The sequence below is a fragment of the Euprymna scolopes genome, chromosome 9 (assembly GCF_053919585.1).
Source record: "Euprymna scolopes isolate OS-2025 chromosome 9, ASM5391958v1, whole genome shotgun sequence".
Lineage (NCBI taxonomy): Eukaryota > Metazoa > Mollusca > Cephalopoda > Sepiida > Sepiolidae > Euprymna > Euprymna scolopes.
This window is the reverse complement of record NC_136490.1, coordinates 151,772,081-151,785,166: the sequence shown is the minus strand read 5'-3', so window position 1 is coordinate 151,785,166 and position 13,086 is coordinate 151,772,081. Positions and strand designations below refer to the sequence as shown.

The following is a 13,086-nucleotide window of genomic DNA, read 5'->3' as shown; positions in this document are numbered from 1 at the left end:
TCCAATCTACCCCAAACAGGCATGTATTCTTTCCTGGTACGACGTACACTTTGGATTTATGAGTCTGGTTAGCGAATGTCACTTTGCATTTTAATTCTCCCTTGAACTCTAATCTTTTGCCGCACACACTTCTCGCCGTCTTTCTGGTTTTCGTTAATTCAGGTCGACCTATCCTTTTCCATATATCTTCATTTATAATACTAATATCTGCACCGCTATCCAGAAGCAATGTAACCAGATGTCCATTTATCCGAACATCAACATATTTCCGTCTTTCGCAGCTTTTTTCTTTATTCATGCGAAGCGTATTTACATTATCGGTCCCTTGTCTTTTCTTCTGGGCACAGTATGTTCCCTTGTGACCTCTGAGACCACATTCATAACATATTTTGTTCCTAAACCAGCAGGTCTTATTGTTGTGTCTTAAACTACCACAACATTTACACTTTAGCTTTGGGTCTTTGTATCCTTTAAGGATCCTGTGTTCTTGGAACCTGGACTTTCTTGTGGTCCCTTGCCTTTTTACTTGCTGCACCTTAAAAATATTTTTCTCTTCAATGCGAGTGTTGTCTTTCTTTATGTTAATCAGACGTTGACACTCTTCAGTGACTTTTTGCAATGTTATGTTAGGATCCGCCTCCATAATTGTTAGGATCCGTGAACGTATATCTTTGTCCCTTGGTGCTGTGAGACCTTGTACAAAGATTAAACATTTAAATTGGTCTGCGGAAATTTCATTCAATTTAAATGATTCGCATAAACAGTTCACAGTGCAAGCATATTCTAGATAGTCTTCAGCTTCTGCCTTCTGAATGTTCAAACATTTGTATCTAGAGTGAAATAGGCTATCCCTTTTATCAAATATTTTCGACAAGGTACTAATTGTTTCCTCGAACGAAACCTCCTCCGGTTTTTTTTGGTAGAATTAGATTTGCATACTTGGTGTTTTCATCAGTACCCAGTTTTTGTAGTAGCAGGGTAACTTTTTCCTCATCGGTCCAGTCTAAACATCTTTTCGTAAAAATTGTTTCGTATCTTCTGTAGTATGCAGGGAAAGTAACACCAGTATCCGGGGAGTAACGAAATTCCGTTAGTGAATTTGAAATACCCTCGGCAGAAAAATTAGTCTTCTTCCCGGTCGACGTTAGAATTAGCTTTTCTAAATTCTTTTGCTGTGTCGACATTTGTCGTTGTAGTATGTTTGTTTGTTCTTGTTGTGCCTCTAAAGTTTTTTGTGTTCTTTCTTGTTGTTGTTGCAGCTGTTGCTGTAGCTGTTGTTGTTGAATTTGTTGTTGTTGTTGTTGTTGCGCTAAAAATTGTTGAGTCATTTTTGTCTGTTCCTGGATGCTAAGGGCTAGAGCCTTAGTTAACTCTGCTAATTGTTCCATGTTAGCTTCTAGTACAAATAGCTTAGGAAATAAAGACAAACGTGAGTTACACCGAGTGGTATGTGTAATGGGGTTTATTTATAATACAGAAACGTAAGGCTGCTCGCCTAAGGTAAATAGAAGTACATAGTAACAAGTATGGGGAAGAAAGTCTGATAATCAACACGTAAGACTATCCGTCTTACTGCGACTGCTTGTCTGCCGCTGTCTGCCGCTGTCTGCCAAACAGTCCAATATATATATACAGTTTGTAACCGGTGTATAGCCAGTTATGTTCCTTCACAACACTATTCTTCTCCGTCTTTTCCGCCTTCTTCGACGTGCTCTTATTTTTTTTTTTTTAGTTCTTAGCTATTCAACCATTCTTCTTCAACCCTACGTAAACAAAAACACACTGTTTTTTTTTTTTTGTTTTTTTTTTTTACTTAACGGCATACCGGTGGCTTCCTATTATATTTGTTTGTCATTTTTTCCTTTGTTTGTGTGTTTGTTTCTTTCTTTCATAGCCTTCGTATTCTTCTACGTAAAAATAATAAACAATTTCTAACGGGATGTTTACGGAACACGTCATTAATTGAGTAAACGGACCGTACTATTTTTATATAAGATTTTAAAGTCAAATTCAATTTTTCAATTTTAATACAAATTGTTAGGCGAAAGTATCCAATAGTTACAAAACGCACCCTCACCATGTTAAGATTGGGTTTCTAAATAATAATGTTCTTAGTTCAGCACCGTCTGTATTCTGCATGAGTACCGTTTAATGTTTTGGTTTGCTATTTTTTTTAAGCAAATACTGGTTATAACACCAACCGCCATTAAATGAGTTATAACTTATTCTTGGCTGTTTTCTTCTTCTTCTTCTTCTTCTTCTTCTTCTTCTTCTTCTTCTTCTTCTTCTTCTTCTTCTTCTTCTTCTTCTTCTTCTCCGAGATATTTTTTTACGGGATGTTTACGGGGCACGTTATTTATTAAATAAACAGTTTTTCTCAAGTATAACTTTCGATTCGGCAGTTTAAATGTTTCCAAATTCTTTTCGATTTTTCCGAGACGTGTATTCATAACGTACAATTGGCAAGGTTTTCAGATTGCCGCCATAGTTTGCGCAGGTTTTCACCTTCATTAATAGTATGTAATTGGGTATATCAAGAAATATTTCCAAATAATTTTTATAATAATTAGTTTTTTAGCGACAAAATATTGTTGCATAAAGCAATCCCGGGCGATGCCTGATAACCATGCAAGTTAGAATAGATTAGTTTGTTGAGATTAAAATTTTGTTGTCGAGATTAATGTTTATATTGGAATAAACTAGAAGAGTCAATGTTTGTATAAATCATATAGACAAATACGTTTTGCAATAACAACAATTAAAATATATTTTAACCTCGAGCAAATCTGATGTAGAGATGACTTTAAGGTGACGTGTATCTTGGGAGGATACGTGGTCAGTGAGAGTTTTAGTTCAGTTTTGTTTTTGGAGCCAACGTGAAAAGATGGGTTTTCTAAAACGACCGAGGAAGCGGGTAAAGGCAACAGACTTAGAAATGCGATTGAGAACGGTGCTTGTAACTTCTAGGAGATGGGACGATTCCGGAATGAAGACCTGTGCGTATATATTATCAATGTTTTGGGTTAGTCTCACTCTCTCTCTCTCTCTCTCTCTCTCTCTCTCTCTCTCTCTCTCAAAAAGATTGAAAGTCTTTATTTCAGTCCAATGATTCAATCAGCTTAAACGGCCAACATGGAAACCGTTGGAAAAAGGTATGATCCTATTTAAAGTTTTTACATCCCAACATTTATAATGTATATCGATTTCAAAGACATTCATGAATAAGTGATCACATGTATACACATTTAATAAAGAAACGTAATTAAAAACTAATCTATTCCTAACGACGATATAAGATATTTTGGTGCCGTTTAATTTTTAAATCATTATTATATATTGGGTCCAATATAATGTAATAATAAATACAACATCTGCATTAATTAAAATATCATATTTAAGCGTATTTTAGACCGGGCAATACCGGGCGACCTACTAGTACAGTACATAAACTATGGCATTTTGCATACTTACAAATCACATTTTGCGATATAACATCTACACCAACGCAGCGAACTCTACATTGGTCACGGCAACCATTCACCAACACTTGACAACTGTGAGAAAGAGTTGTTAAGGCAGCCAATGCCCACAGGTAATTGCAGCACACAGTAATAACTGACAGTGCCTATCAGGGTCTGCCAGTGCCATCAGCTAAGAGTAACTCCCTAAAAAATCACAGATAACAGTCATAATCGTTACTACATGACACAAAACGCCACTGGACGACAGTGATCGATACTGACGGCCATGCACCGACGGTGACAGTTATAAAGTAACCTCCCTAAAACAACAATAATCGCCAACTATTACAATCAGTGGATTCCGCTAACTGCTACTGCCAGACAATGCAAGACAGTGGAATCCAGATGTTTTATTTAAGCCACTACCACCAGTGGCCGCAATTTTCTTGAGCTGAGAATGATCACTAGCAACCGCCGCCATCTACCTGTGTTCTGTGTTAATATTTTTTTAGCTGTTTATCCGTAGTCAGTACTTTAGATCTGACATATGATAATGCACTAGATAATCAAAAGTTACTTTGTTTTCGGTGGGGTACCGTAACTGATCTTGCTTTGCGTCATATTTTCACCGAGCAAAGCCGGTACACGGTCTTGTTGGTATACTTCTTTCTTTAAGGCAAGACGTAGAGGTGTGATGTTAAGCCTTTTAAATGAGTTCTTGTCGAATGCAAAGCAAGTGACAAAATTTCTCCCATTGAATGTTTTAACGTTTATCGAACTTTCTTTTTATATCTTTTTCTTTATTATTTATCATTTATTTTTACTTCTTTCTTTCTGTCACTTGACACTAGCCTTCTATTCTAATAGTTTCTTCCTTAGAACGTCTAGACGTTTGAATTTTCTTCCGGGTGCCTGTTTCCCCGACTGTACTGACATGCAGAATTTCAAATGTCATGGAAACGGTTATCTTGCTGCTAAACTCCATGCATAATATCCCTACAATTATGTCCCAGATAGTAGCACTCTACATCAAAATAGCACTGTTCCTTGTTTGGGGTGAAAATATGCAGCAAAAAAGGTGTATGTAATCATTTATACTATGCCCCATAGATAACATTAACTGATGTGGTGCTGTAAGGACCAAGAAGAAAGACACAACTCGTTAATTAGTAGAAATATATTGAAAAAACAAACAAACAAAAAACACAATAACTATATATATTTTGCTATATAAATGACCTTCCAGAGAATATTATTCAGAAAATAAACCTTTAGTTGAAATATCAGGTGATCTAGAAGTTAATCTGGGTTCAGTCATTTTTTTTTTTTTACACAGTGATCACCACTTATCAAGGCCCGGAAGCCACTCAGTGATAAGGATTATTGCAAGTACATTACGTTAGTGTGGAGATTTGATGAAGTGTTTACTTAAGGGGGCGGTTCATTAGGAATTTGTTAATATTGGACTTGAACACATCCAAGTTGCAGTCCGGTGGGAAGCAGGAAGACGGAACAGAGTTCCACAGGCGTGCAATTCTAAAAAAGAAACTTTGTTAATAGAATCCACGTTTTGATTTAGGCACAGATAAAAAGTGGGGGAAATTTTTCACAGTAGATTCGGCTAGACGGGTGTTTTTGTGAAAGATTGGCGAGGGGGGGACCAGAGATTGGATTTCAGACGAGCATCTGCCATGGAAATAACGATAAAACAAGGATAGGCTCGCAACGTCTCTTCTGTAGGAGAGAGGTTGCAGGGTAGAGAAAAGGGCATACCCCACTAAGCCACGAAGTCTATTTTGTACTCTGTCAAGGAAGGATAGGCTGTTTTTAGCAGCTCCTGCCCAGATATGGCAACAGTATTCCATCCTTGGACGTACTTGGCTTTTATATAGATAGAGAATTGCATCAGTAGTGAGATATCTTCTGGAGCGGCAGAAGGATCCCACCATCTTTCCAGCGACCTTGGCAACAGACTTGATGTACGTGTTCCATTTCAGATCAGGAGTAAAGGTCAAACCCAGAAGCTTGTCAAAACACGGGGCCTCACCCAGACGAGAGCCATCCATCCCAATTGATGCCAGATGGGGATCAGAGCGTTGATGATGTAAGGATAGGAGTTTGGTTTTGGATGCATTAAAGCTAACCAGCCACATCTTCCCCCACTGAACCACGCGCTCGAGATCAGAGGAGAGAAAATCAGAGAGAACTTTGTAATTTACAGCCTTTGATGTGTTGCCGTAGATGCTCGTGTCATCAGCATAGATGTCAACGAATGATTTAAGTATGTGTTTAGGGAGGTCATTGATGTAGATCAGGAAGAGAGTTGGGCCTAGGATTGACCCCTGAGGGACTCCAGCATTTATATTGCAGGCCTCCGATTTTTGTCCATCTACCACTACTCTTATGAGCCTATCGGAGAGAAATGATTTAATGATTGAGAAAACATTTCCAGTTATACCGTAGCTGGAAATCTTGTGAAGTAGACCCTTATACCATACCTTGTTGAAGGCCTTTGATATGTCAAGAGCAATTGCCCTAGAAAGGAAGCCTTTGTCAAGAGATTCACTAATCCTGTGGGATATAACCGTCAGCACATCTGCGGTAGATCTTGCAGAGCGGAAACTATATTGTGTGTCACTAAGAAGGTTATTCCTGCTGAGGTGGTTGATTATTTCTCTATTTAATATGGATTCCAGCAACTTACTCATAACACACAGGAGACTTATTGGTCTGTACTGAGAGGGAGATTACTTATCACCTGAATTCTTAAATATAGGGCAAACTGATGAGGTCTTCCAGGGAGTCGGAAAGCACTTCTCCTTAAGGCAGCGCTTCAATAGTTTCGTAAGTATGGGAGCAAGTTCTGGTTGTAGCTTTTTTAACACTATAACTGGGATGCCATCAGGGTCAATTGCTTTACTGGAATCTAGGTTCTTGATTAGCTTGGCGACCTCATGCACATATATTTGTATGTTACCTAGCTTGTTCTGTGTTATAGGAGGAAATATGGGGAGTTGATGGCCTTCGTCGCATAGGGTAGAATTAGCTTTGCAAATAGTTTGGCCTTGTCTGACGCTGACGAGATGAGCTCTGGTCCATTGATAATGGTTGGGATAGACCGCACACCTCTGTTCAGGATCCTATTTGTTATTTGCCAAAACTGGTGGGAACCAAGCCGCTGATCAGCTACCTTGGATTTAACAGACTGGGCATATAGCTCTCTTGCATTTTTTATTACTCTTTTACAGTGGTTGCTGGTAGTCCTGAAAGATTGAGGTAGGAAGTGGCTTGTTTCGTTTGATCTTGTTAAGACTTACACTAAGTCTTTTCTTCCTGTTATTTGTATGGATTGCTCTGCTCTTGATGATAAATCGATTCTAGAACTTCTTTTCTTCTTTTTCATCAAATCTTTTTTGAAGTTGATATATTTAATCCTTTGTTCTTTCTGCATAAAATCGGTTCGCTCTATCGCTCTAAATACCTTCTCACACCCGGGGTTATTCTCTATCTCTACATCTGACCATGTAATGAGTACTGCTGTCATATTTAGGCTGATGAATCTGTGTCACACTTGAAGGTTCTTCATAAATTGCAAAACGTATCTGTAACCCAGTCCTTCACTGCAACCTCTCTTTCTCTCTCACAGACGTGGTGTTGCTAGTCTCTGTTTTTTCTATAAATACTATTATGGCATGTTTACTTCAGAATTATCTGATCTGTTCCTTGTTTGGTTTATTCCAGCTCGTTTTACTCGTTGGTTATTATGAATTCGCTGTGTAATATCTCATTGTAATACAGCTTCCTATTCCAGAAGCTTTCTTCCAAGGATTGTTGTGGAACTCTCTTCCTACTCACTGTTTTCCTTTTACCTACAGCCTTGATCTTTTTGAGACTAAGGTCAATAGGCATCTCCTATCTTTACGATAATTTTCCGTTTTTGTAAGCTTCTTACACCAAGTGGCTTCATGTTTTGTCTCTAGCGATTTTCTAAAATAAAATACAACAAATGATGTCGGTATATGTCAATCCGATTGCCACGAGTGCAAGACCCGAGCATAACCTGTGTTCTAACGCTGAGAGACATCTTCTCCCGGTCTTTATAATCAGTAGAAGCGTTTATTATTATTATTATTATTATTATTATTATTATTATTATTATTATTATTATTATCATCATCATCATCATCATCATCATCATCTGTAGAGTGGATACACCGCAGCATTAACAAAAGTGGATGATTCAAATATGATTACATATTTCTTAGTTTTACAGATCAGTTACGAACAGAAGATTATTCGAACGTGTTTCCATCTAATTCTTATTTTTATGAGATGTTTAGTACCAGGTAGTTATTGCGAGTAGTATAAATCTGTTTTTTTTTTTTTGCTTTTCCAGAGTTGTTACCAAAAGAGGGTGGTTCAGATAAGACGACCCGATTCCTCCTGCAACTCGTCTACATGTTATTCGACTACGTCTGCAAACAGAGCAGCCGTACAAACAAAGTCCTTGACTTCCACCTACCACATCAGTTACTCGACATGATGGATCATTGTCTGCACGTGGATTCCGAACCACGAGACTTGGAACAGATTCTGAGCGACTGCAAGGAAACCCTACGGTATTGTGTCAGGACAGGTAAGTCGGTTCAATCGGGTAAAATATGACAATTATATAAATAAACAGAAAAAGTGAATAAAACAGGTAAGAGGTTATTTACACCAATGGGCATGATCTATATAAATAATGCAGTAGATATATGTATGAGTGTGCCTATGTGTGTGTGTGCAGATATTTAACCGATAAACTTGTTAACTACTGGTCACATAACACTGAAATTCAAAGGAAATAGTAACCATGCATCAAGAATTGTTTACAATGAATAAAATCTTTGTTTGGATGGATGAATAACATCTACAGAAATATGTCAGCAAGTTGAAATACAAAATGTTCATTTCAATTTGCCGACATATTTCTATTACTTTTGCGTATGCGCAAATTAATTCATATCTTGAAGTGATTTAATTTTAAATCCTTCTAATCTATATGTCGATAACTCAAATAGTAGGAAACACGGCTTGAGCGCTAAATGTTTTGGTTTCGATTCTAGCTGAATCATCACAGGTCATTTTTAAGCAGAAATCAAGACTATGTATTAGGTACAATATAATATTTAAAAGAGAATTGGTTCTGTAATAATAAATACGAATTTTGCATGAATTAAAATATATTGAAGTGTATTTTACAATCGTGCAAAGCTAGGCGCCCCCTCGCTAGTATATAATATATTAGAGGGCAAGGTTACATGGAGTGGGGTTATCTACGCTAGCAAGTCGTATAGAGATGAAAATTTAATGGCTGAGGTTAAGATTTATAGTTATCATTAACTTTAATTACAGGAGTACTATATATTCAAGGAATTATATTATGTAACTTACTATGAATACACTCAATGAAGATTTCATGTTTTTTATTTATAAGTTTACTTTTATCAATGAATCTAATTATGTCCAGATTTTCATTTAAGTATAGATAACAAGGTGCACTTTGGTGCATAGAAAGTTAGTTTTTGTTTAATAACCAAAATTATTAAAAGAGGATTTATGATTCGTCTATCTTTCGTTGAAACTATTTTCAACGATACCCTTATCATTTGTTTTGGAATGGATTTTTTTAGTTGTAATTATAGCTTAGTATATACTATGAAGGTTGGAAAACATTTTCTGCTGTAACGGCCGTTTGTTTTTTGTTTTTTTGTTTTACACAGTGATCACCACTTATCAAGCCCGGAAGCCACTCAGGGATAAGAGTTATTGCAAGTACATTACGTTAGTGTGGAGATTTGATGAAGTGTTTACTTAAGGGGGAGGTTCATTAGTAATTTGTTAACATTGGACTTGAAGACATCAAAGTTGTAGTCTGGTAGGAAGCAGGCAGACGGAACAGAGTTCCACAGGCGTGCAGTTCTAAGAAAGAAGCTTTGTTAATGGAATCCGCGTTTTGATTTAGGCACAGATATAGAGTGGGGGAAATTTTTCACAGTGGATTCGGCTAGACGGGTGTTTTTCGTGAAAGATTGGCAAGGGGGGACCAGAGATTGGATTTCAGACGAGCACCTGCCATGGAAATAACGATAAAACAAGGATAGGCTCGCAACGTCTCTTCTGTGGGAGAGAGGTTGCAGGGTAGAGAAAAGGGCATCCCCCACTAAGCCACGAAGTCTATTTTGTACTCTGTCAAGGCAGGATAGGCTGTTTTTTGCAGCTCCTGCCCAGATATGGCAACAGTATTCCATCCTTGGACGTACTTGGCTTTTATATAGATAGAGAATTGCATCAGTAGTGAGATATCTTCTGGAGCGGAAGAAAGATCCCACCATCTTTCCAGCAACCTTGGCAACAGACTTGATGTACGTGTTCCATTTCAGATCAGGAGTAAAGGTCAAACCCAGAAGCTTGTCAAAACACGGGGCCTCACCCAGACGAGAGCCATCCATCCCAATTGATGCCAGATGGGGATCAGAGCGTTGATGATGTAAGGATAGGAGTTTGGTTTTGGATGCATTAAAGCTAACCAGCCACATCTTCCCCCACTGAACCACGCGCTCGAGATCAGAGGAGAGAAAATCAGAGAGAACTTTGTAATTTACAGCCTTTGATGTGTTGCCGTAGATGCTCGTGTCATCAGCATAGATGTCAACGAATGATTTAAGTATGTGTTTAGGGAGGTCATTGATGTAGATCAGGAAGAGAGTTGGGCCTAGGATTGACCCCTGAGGGACTCCAGCATTTATATTGCAGGCCTCCGATTTTTGTCCATCTACCACTACTCTTATGAGCCTATCGGAGAGAAATGATTTAATGATTGAGAAAACATTTCCAGTTATACCGTAGCTGGAAATCTTGTGAAGTAGACCCTTATACCATACCTTGTTGAAGGCCTTTGATATGTCAAGAGCAATTGCCCTAGAAAGGAAGCCTTTGTCAAGAGATTCACTAATCCTGTGGTATATAACCGTCAGCACATCTGCGGTAGATCTTGCAGAGCGGAAACTATATTGTGTGTCACTAAGAAGGTTATTCCTGCTGAGGTGGTTGACTATTTCTCTATTTAATATGGATTCCAGCAACTTACTCATAACACACAGGAGACTTATTGGTCTGTACTGAGAGGGAGATTACTTATCACCTGAATTCTTAAATACAGGGCAAACTGATGAGGTCTTCCAGGGAGTCGGAAAGCACTTCTCCTTAAGGCAGCGCTTAAACAGTTTCGTAAGTATGGGAGCAAGTTCTGTTTGAAGCTTTTTTAACACTATAACTGGGATGCTATCAGAACCAGTTGCTTTACTGGAATCTAGGTTCTTGATTAGCTTGGCGACCTCATGCACAGATATTTGTATGTTACCTAGCTTGTTCTGTGTTATAGGAGGAAATATGGGGAGTTGATGGCCTTCGTCGCATAGGGTAGAATTAGCTGCAAAGTTCTTTGCAAATAGTTTGGCCTTGTCTGATGCTGACGAGATAACCTCTAGTCCATTTATAATGGTTGGGATAGACCGCACACTTCTGTTCAGGATCCTATTTGTTATTTGCCAAAACTGGTGGGAACCAAGCCGCTGATCAGCTACCTTGGATTTAACAGACTGGGCATATAGCTCTCTTGCATTTTTTATTACTCTTTTACAGTGGTTGCTGGCAGTCCTGAAAGCAGCTTTAGTCTCAGTGCATCTATTACGTTGGTAGCTATGGAAAAAGTGATTTCTGTGCGCGATAGCAGCAGCATATTCTGGGGAGAACCATGGGAGGCTGTTAGGTTTTTGTTGGAATTTTTTGGATGGTATGAATTGGTCTATGTCTACAATTAACCATTCGGTCAGATCTGATACTATAGAGGACACTTCCTTTTTAAACATGGAGTGCAGAGGTAAATCAGATTAATTAATTATTCTTTGTGGTTTTATAAGAACTAGGATCGTTGATGTCATTTAATATTTCATTATTGTGTTTTGTAATATTTTCTAAGTTTTCACAAAACTGTAGCTTAATTTAAGTGTATGTTTATTAAGATTTTTATGGAGGACATTGTTAGGAGGGAAACTGAGGTTAATAAGTTTAGAAATATTTTACTTAGTTTAAGTGATTAAATGGACGTATATCAAATACGCTGCATATTTGTTATTCTTTTACGTATATTTTTAAAATCATGGTCTTAAAATTTACTGTTTTTCGATAAGAATTAGGAAATACTTGCTAATTATAGTTTTTAGCATCTGATTATAATATATAATAATATATATTCAAATGCTCCAAACTAAACTTGACAAAAATTTCCTACATCTCTTAAAAGATAACATTTTGCAGTAAGTAATCTTTTGCACAAAATTTCCAATATAAATAACCTAAAACTGTCCTGCAAAAATTTAGAAATGATAAAGCAAAATTAGCTGATAAGAGTGTGTGTCTTGTATTATAGATTTAGATTTAAGTATACATAATATTTGGGTAAGTGAGGTTGAGGAGGAGATAAGAAAGTTGCGTGCTTATTGTGCGGCGTGTGTGTGTGTGTGTGTGTGTGTGTGTGTGTGTGTGTTTATGTTTATGTTTATGCATGTAACGAATTGGAAACCAATATGTATGTGGATTTATTGTGGGATATGAATATTCAACGTAACAATTTGATTAAAGCAAAGACACCAAGTTTAATCTTGTTGAAAAAATAGGAACACGAGGCAATAAATTTAGTGGTTAAAGTGAAATTCTGAAAATCAAAATATAGACACATATATTCGAGTTAAGAATTTATTGTTTGACAAAATGAATATATAGAAGGGGGTTATATTAATTTCCTAATTTTAATTTTCAATAATGGCTCATATTATCAGAGGAAATGAAACCATGGTTTTATTTCCTCTGATGAGGAAAAAGAAATACGCTTACAAGTTGTTTATACACAACTTCGTTTATTTCATCAACAGCTCGGCGCAGAGAGAGAGAGAGAGAGAGAGAGAGAGAGAGAGAGAGAGAGAAAGTGAGAGGTGACAACAAGTGAAAAATCGGTCAACTCCTCTCGTCCTTTTCTTATTTACAAAGGCATCACCATTTCTCAAGGCCCAGAGGCCACTCGAGGATAAGGTTTAAAGAGTATACAGTAGACAATTGGACAATATAGTAATCGTTAGTAATGGAAATTCGGTAAATTTTTTAACTTATATGGAACGGCTCATCAAAAACTTGTTTACGTTAGACTTGAAGACAACCATATTATAGTCAGATGGAAAGCAGGAAAAAGGAAGACAATTCCACAGGCGTGTAGTTCTAAGAAAGAAGCTTTGTTCATGGAATCTACGTTTAGGTTTAGGCACGGATAAAGAGTGAGGGGAATTATTGATAGTGTTTTCTGCTAGACTTTTCGTTCTCTCTCCTTTGCCCTGGATTGGCATTTATTTATATTGACAATACTCCGGCCAGGAATGCGTTTGATTTTCCCAACCGACCAAAGGATCCTGATTGTTAATTGTTTTGAATATCGGCCTATGTCAATAATATTAATTTCTCAGTGTCTGCACATTCTTTGCAGTGTTTTGATTTCCGGATGGAATGTTTCTTTGTTTTGAAATTTTGTCAA

General features: G+C 37.4%; 1 protein-coding gene across 2 annotated transcripts in view; it reads left to right on the top strand.

Moving 5' to 3' along the window:
* Positions 1 to 13,086, top strand: part of LOC145284925 (glutamate decarboxylase 1-like) — a 287,476-nt gene that overhangs the window by 80,431 nt on the left and 193,959 nt on the right. For both annotated transcript variants that reach the window (XM_080134020.1, XM_080134019.1), the window contains exon 2: positions 7,858 to 8,097. In XM_080134020.1, the coding sequence (XP_079990146.1) occupies positions 7,858 to 8,097 (240 nt within the window). The remainder of the gene's footprint in view (positions 1 to 7,857; positions 8,098 to 13,086) is intronic.